Source organism: Salvelinus sp. IW2-2015, linkage group LG33, assembly GCF_002910315.2.
Source record: "Salvelinus sp. IW2-2015 linkage group LG33, ASM291031v2, whole genome shotgun sequence".
NCBI lineage: Eukaryota > Metazoa > Chordata > Actinopteri > Salmoniformes > Salmonidae > Salvelinus > Salvelinus sp. IW2-2015.
In genome coordinates, this window is record NC_036872.1 from 20,234,584 (window position 1) to 20,241,939 (window position 7,356).

Below are 7,356 nucleotides of genomic sequence, written 5' to 3' on the forward strand. Positions count from 1 at the left end.
TGTGAGAGCCGGAATTCTTACTGGTTGGTAAGTGATCAAATACTTATGTCATGCAATAAAATGCAAATTAATTACTTAAAAATCATACAATGTGATTTTCTGGATTTTTGTTTTAGATTACGTCTCTCACAGTTGAAGTGTACCTATGATAAAAATTACAGACCTCTACATGCTTTGTAAGTAGGAAAACCTGCAAAATCGGCAGTGTATCAAATACTTGTTCTCCCCACTGTATATGCATCCAGTATGAAGGAAGTTGGAGGTAGTTTCGTGAGCCAATGCTAACTAGCATCTGTCTGCCTGTTTTGCTGTAGTAATGCACTGTGAAGTCTTTCTATTGTCCTCTCTGTATGAACTCAGATAAGCATCAGCACATTCTGCAGTTCTCCCTCTGCTGTATCATCTCTTGTATTTTAGTAGGTCAGAGCTGTAGAGGCTGAGCAGCAGGAGGAAGCACACGGCTCCATCCTGCCTTCAGTCACATAGAGCACTGCACGTTAAATATTGATCATGTCATTCACTGGTCATTCATGTATCCACAAACTTCCTGCCCTCAGATAGGTTTCCGCACTGGGGGTTTGTCTTATAGGCTAGGTTACTATTCGTACCATTTGTTCTTTCAGTTTGCAAATTTAATGTTTTATTACATCATACTAATCTTGCCATTCTGCTCCTGTCCCCAATTGTCAACCTTATTCTGTTCCTCTCTTTTTCTCTCACTCTACTCCTTCCTTTATTCTCTCACTCCCTCTCATTTCTTCGGTCCTGTTGTAGGGTAATAAAGGGGGTGTGAGTGCCCGCATGTCTGTGTTTGGTCACACCATCTGTTTCTTGAACTGCCACTTGCCGGCCCACATGGAGAACTCTGAGCAGCGGATGGAGGACTTTGAGAGCATCCTGCAGCAGCAGCAGTTTGAAGGCCAGGCTGCCACAGGGGTGCTGGACCACGAGTTAGTCTCTATACATATGAACACTGGACCACGATTATCTCTATACATATGAACACTGGACCACGAGTTAGTCTCTATACATATGAACACTGGACCACGAGTTAGTCTCTATACATATGAACACTGGACCACAAGTTAGTCTCTATACATATGAACACTGGACCACGAGTTAGTCTCTATACATATGAACACAACACCCACTTAAGTTTCCCTCTCAGGCACTTGCACAAATAAACAACAGTGTAGCTTTTTAATTTTATTTTTGGACCGGCTAAAGGTCCCGAAACTTCTGCGCATGTGTGAGATTCTCCATGTAGATTTTTTACATAGCTGTTGCTCACTGTGCTACCGCTTCCCCCTCCTTCCTCCCTGCGGCGATGATCTGACGTCTTTATCTAGTGTAGCCTAGTCTAAAACCTTTCACATGTTGTACAATAGACATTACCGACATGTTGTACAACAGACATTACTGACGTGTTGTACAATATACAATACCTACATGTTGTACAATAGACATTACCGACGTGTTGTACAATAGACATTACCAACGTGTTGTACAATAGACATTACCGATGTGTTGTACAATAGACATTACCGATGTGTTGTACAATAGACATTACCGACGTGTTGTACAATAGACATGACCAAACTCCTTTGTCTGTTGTAACAGTAGGCTATTACTAACATAAGCACAACACAAACAGGCAGTCTAAATAGCGATTGCATTTAATTTTTTCATCGTCATTGCAAACATTGTCTAAGCAGGAATCAACAAACACATAAGAAAGCATACTTGCAGCAGTCCACCCTCCCTGGTATCCAGTAAAGATATAGAGGGTTTACAGTAGTTGAGGTTACACTAAAAGTACCTGATTTAGCCATCGATATACTGTACCTAACCAAAGCAAATATTTTGTGTGATTTAGAGGACATACCTTATAATTAAAAGCATCTTTACAGTTCCGCTCTGCCCTCAGTCCACTCCATACTATTCTCCTCCTCCACAGTGTGGTGTTCTGGTTTGGAGATCTGAATTTCCGCATTGATGAACTGGAAATTCCGGCTGTGAAAGCAGCCATTGATAACAACAAACTCACCATGCTGTGGGAGAAAGACCAGGTGAGATGCATGTTCAAGATGAAGGCTCACTATTAAACGGAGAGTGTAATGTAGAGGATGCCACTAGAAGGCATTCAGAGACCAACATAACAGAGACACATAATTTAACCTTATTCACTGTTATCTCCTATTCTACAGCTGAACATGGCCAAAGACAGCGAGTCAGTGCTGGAGGGATTCCTGGAGGGTCCTCTCAAATTCCCTCCCACTTACAAGTTTGATGTGGGGACAGATACATACGATACAAGGTTTGTGGTGACATGGGGGTCTTTCTTGCACCTAAAGATCAAATGAGAAGAGTGTTCTTATCATCACAGCTCTTACCCCCCTGCTTTCTCTTTCTCTATCTCGCTTTCTCTCTCTCTCAGTGGGAAGAAGCGTAAGCCTGCGTGGACAGACAGGATCCTGTGGCGTCTGAGGGCCACAGTTCCCTCTGGGCCGACCCCTAATGCTGGGAAGAGAGGCTCTATTTTAGGGCTGAGCAGCGGGACCAAGGTCACCCAGCACTTCTATCGCAGTCACATGGAGTACATGGTCAGCGACCACAAGCCTGTCTCTTCCATCTTCACCCTCCAGGTGAGACACAGCCCCTCTCCCTCTCTTTCCCCCCCATGTCCCAGTTGTCACCGGAGTTGTGACATGCACATAACTTTACCTAAAACGCCGCTGTAACCTGTAATAAACAGGGATAACCATTGTTGTAACAGATTTCTACAGACTGTATGTTGATGCTGTATTATGTCGGCGAGAGATGTTGATGTTGTGTTCTATTGATTATATACCATGATGATATTGACCTCCAGAATTATGTGTGTAGTTCCCCTATAAGGTGGACATGCCCCTGGTGACGATCATGGTGGAGGATGAGTGGAACAGCATTGCAGATGCCACTTGCACATTCAAGGCTGCACCTAATTTCGCTCGCAGCTCCTGGGACTGGATTGGGCTGTACAAGGTTCTCACTCTCAACCTTCTAGAGCAGATTTCAATGTTTAACAAAGCGTGAAGTAACCCAGATAATGTGTCATGATGAAGTCATAATTAGCAAAGACATTAAGTGTTTTTGTAAAATCAGGAATTGGTGTTGCCTTTGCCTCCCCAGGTGGGATTCAAACACCATAAGGACTATGTAGGCTATGTGTGGGCCAAGCAGGAGGAGGCAGATTACCATAGAGTAGAACACGAGGTAAGGGCGACTTTTAATAACAAACATGAATGAACTGGAGAACCTTGTCATGGTACTGTATCTATGTGTTTTGACTCTTCTCTCCCTCTTTACCTGTCTTTACCTCTGCAGGTGACCTTTACTGAGGAAGAGTTGCCCAAGGGCTCAGGAGACTTCATCTTGTGTTACTATAGCAATAACACGAGCACCCTCGTGGGTGTGACAGAGCCTTTCCAGGTGCTTACAGTGATGCTGTGTAGTTTTTATGGTAAATATATAAAACATTGAAGTATAATGGGATTGGTCATTTAACTCTCCTTTGGTTCTTCCACACCCATCCCCACTCCTTCATTTTGTTCTACACCATTTCCTGTGCTACTTCCCTATGCTCTTTTCCTTGGTCCTTCGCTCTTCTTTCTCTATCTCTTCCTCCTCTCCTCTCCCTCATCTCTCCTCTGCAGATCCAGCTCCCCACCTCCAGCCCTGCCGGTAGCCCCTCTGACGACAGCTCTGATTTCACCTCTGAGGACGACAGCGTGGTTGGTATGAAGACCATGTCCCGCAGTCCCAGCCCCCGGAAAAAGAAACACAGAGCCCGACACAGCCATAGCCGCAGTGGCAGCCCTGCGCTGCCCGAAATGAAGGGCCTCAAGCTGCAGCATGGCTCGGCCCACAACACCACAGATGGGGAGAAGGTGAAGGCCTCATCTGAGGCTGGGGATAGAGGGTTGTGATGGAGCCCCTGTTATTCTGCGCTCACATGACCAACTCTGTGTGGTTTCTTAGTACATGATGCACTGTACTGTATTGTATGTTTCCTTTATTGAAAATGTACATTTTCGGGTGCCATTTGTTTCAGGACTGGGGTTAGGCTTCTCGTACTGGAAGACTACTTTGTCTTGTGTGATTTTTCTTCAGCTGTTTTCAAATGTATATCTCCCTGTAGATTCTCTCATTCCTCTCACACTCTCTTTCGCTCTCTCACTCGGTCACTCTTCCCTCTCAGGTGTAGAAAATACAGGGAGTTTTTGTCTGATTTTAAGAGAACCTTACAGGGCAAATCATTAACAAATCTCAGGCAGAGGGAATTGGCCACCAAATGCATATCGCCAGTTGTTTCACAGATATTTTGAAGCAGCATAATATTTACCCCTCTGTATCAGCCCTGGGGGCTTAGTCAGCAGGTTAGCATGTGTGACAGCATGAGCAAATGCTGTCTTTTGATGAGGAGAACGATTAGTTTGACTCCCAAAGGGAACGTTCCTCGCAAATAGTAATAATCCCTATTTGCTTTAGCGCAAGTCCTGTCCTACATTTTGATACAGAATTGTGTCTGCTGCTACATATATTCTCTGAGACCTGGTCCACAAGTGATTTTTATGAGTTTTGGATTTAAAAAAAAGTTGAATCACCAGGAATTCATCAGAAAAGGTGTTTAATTTAGTAAATCTATTCCAAACTATTCCCACGAAAAAAGAAAAAAAAAGAGACATATGTGATTGGGTTTCAATGTAATCAAGGTATGAAATGTATGTTATTTTCAAATGTATTTTGGAGCTTAGTTGTGGTCAATTCGCAGTGTACAAATTATTATTATTATGCTCCCGACTATCCGATCTGATAAACATCGTCCAGCGGCAGAATCGAGTTGCCTACCCCTGCCTTAGGAATTGGGCCAAGGAGATGAAGATAGAGAGCCAACCCTTAATGAAATGTGATTCCAATAGCATCCACTGTGTTAGACAGAGTTCTAAATGCTAGGTGTAGTATACTACCAGTATATGGATACCTGCCCTTATTCATAAACCCTTGTGAGTTGGCTTGACTGCATGGATCACTTAAATGCCATGATGAAAAAAGAAGTTTAAACATTTTCACCTTCAGGGTACTGGTGTTTCCAGTTCTCTTATTTTCTTCCCTGCACCTCTCTTTTTCCCTCTTTCTCTCTCTCGTGTCCCCTCTCTCCCTTTTCTCTATTGGTGATAGTGATTAGCTGAAACTGTTCTGTCACTAGTAGTGATGTGTTGGATTGTTAGCCTGTGACCTCCAATGCAACACCCTAGACACTTTCTACCTATGGGCTGTTTGCTTAGGACAGTGTGTGCTGTTGTACTGTAACCTCATTGTGCGTGTGTTCATGTATGTATGCCACTATGAGTGTGTGTGTGTGTGTGTGTGTGTGTGTGTGTGTGTGTGTGTGTGTGTGTGTGTGTGTGTGTGTGTGTGTGTGTGTGTTGTGTGTGTGGTGTGTGTGTGTGTTGTGTGTGTGTGTTTAGGTTTACAAAAGTGAGTGTGTAATTGTGTATGACTGATAGTGATGTGTGTATGTGCTTGCATGGTTTTCTGGACATACTGTACATTCCGGTACTGTGATTTTGTGCCGTTAAAAGTGCTGTTTTTGACTTTTGACTGTTTGGAAAAAATGTTATGACGACAGTGTAAACACAAAATGACATGTTAGATGTAGATACATAAGGAAAATGAAAGGCTGAATCAGTTTGCTTGCAGAACAGCAAGAAAGACAATTTCTTTCATCCTATTTAAACGATACAAAATACACTGTAGATAGTCTGAAGCTCATCCAAGGTAAATGATCAGTACTGCATATGTACAAGTGAAAATGGCTTTCTATTGTTGTTATCCATTGATTATGTGTATCAATCAATATAACTTCATTGATCCAAAGCATGGTTATAGAAAAGGTGAAAAGGAAAGATCTGAAAGTCTAATTCAATTGTCTTTTGCTATTTTAGTCTTTGGAAATGTCTCTCTCCCACACTGTATGTGGAATTTTAAAGATATGAATAAGGAATGTTATTGAAATCTTATAACGTGTTTAAAACAGGTGAGAGTAGGCTATGTACTGTATGTAAATGACAAATATCAAATAGAGAACATATGACAATCAATGCCAAAAATGATGCATATATTTTCTTATTTTATTGTGTCAAATGAGAACCTGAATTCTGCTGGCAAGTGTGGGAGAAAAATGTTAAAGCAAAAGGGTTTAAAGTCAAAGTTCTATTTAATTTAATAGACTATATAGTGTATACATATTTGTTTTTTATTTATTTTAATTTTATATTTATTCATGCGCACAACATAGTTTTATGTGGAGGCAAAAAGAAACAACCTCTTGACTTTGTTTATCTGTGATTTCAGATCAAATGTCATTTTTTAAAAATTGTATTGTCTCTGCAAGCTTTATGTGATTGGGATTAAAACAACTGGAAAACATTACAACAACATTGTAAGAGGCTTGAATTGGCTAGTTGTTGAACGTTGATATTAGAGGGTGTGTTGTGGACCCGTCCATGGGGGTCAGGGGAACCTCTCTGCTTTCCAACTTAACACCTCTGTCATACACGTTGTTTAGAGAAAAAAAAGAAAACTCCTCTTTAAGCTGTACAGCTGGTCTGCTCTTTGAGTCTCTTGTTTTCAGTCGGCCAGATCAAAGAAGCATTTCGCTACACCCACAATAACATCTGCTAATTATGTGTATGTGACCTATAACATTTTATTTTATTTGACATTAATAAGGAACTAATTATATTGCAATACATTGATGTTGTTGCAGTATATTGTAAGAAACAGCTCTATTATAAAACATACAATGCCTAGACACCTCATTGTGTTGGGGGTGGTTTGTTACAGTGGAGAAGACCACTAGAAATGTTACAAAGGAAACATACGCTATGAGTACTTTCAGTGTTGGTTGTTATTTAACAAAAACCAGGTCAGATCTACAATAGTCATTATAAGCTCATCACTAAGCTAAGGATCCTGGGACTAAACACCTACCTCTGCAACTGGATCCTGGACTTCCTGACGGAGCGCCCCCAGGTGGTGAGGGTAGGTAGCAACACATCTGCCACGCTGATCCTCAACACTGGAGCTGCCCAGGGGCTCAGTCACATCCTGTACTCCCTGTTCACCCACGACTGCGTGGCCAGGCACGACTCCAACACCATCATTAAGTTTGCAGATGACACAACAATGGTAGGCCTGATCACCGACAACGACGAGACAGCCTATAGGGAGGAGGTCAGAGGCCTGGCCGGGTGGTGCCAGAATAACAACCAACCCCTCAATGTAACCAGGACTAAGGAGATGATTGTGTAC

General features: G+C 42.2%; 1 protein-coding gene across 2 annotated transcripts in view; it reads left to right on the forward strand.

Annotated features, from left to right (window-relative positions):
• Positions 1-5,463, forward strand: part of inpp5jb (inositol polyphosphate-5-phosphatase Jb) — a 34,558-nt gene extending 29,095 nt beyond the window's left edge. For both annotated transcript variants that reach the window (XM_023978828.2, XM_023978829.2), the window contains exons 6-13: positions 775-950; positions 1,958-2,069; positions 2,208-2,317; positions 2,438-2,645; positions 2,887-3,024; positions 3,172-3,255; positions 3,367-3,471; positions 3,696-5,463. In XM_023978828.2, coding sequence (XP_023834596.1) covers positions 775-950; positions 1,958-2,069; positions 2,208-2,317; positions 2,438-2,645; positions 2,887-3,024; positions 3,172-3,255; positions 3,367-3,471; positions 3,696-3,968 — 1,206 coding nt within the window. In that variant the 3' untranslated portion in view covers positions 3,969-5,463. The remainder of the gene's footprint in view (positions 1-774; positions 951-1,957; positions 2,070-2,207; positions 2,318-2,437; positions 2,646-2,886; positions 3,025-3,171; positions 3,256-3,366; positions 3,472-3,695) is intronic.
• Positions 5,464-7,356: the final 1,893 nt, after the last annotated feature.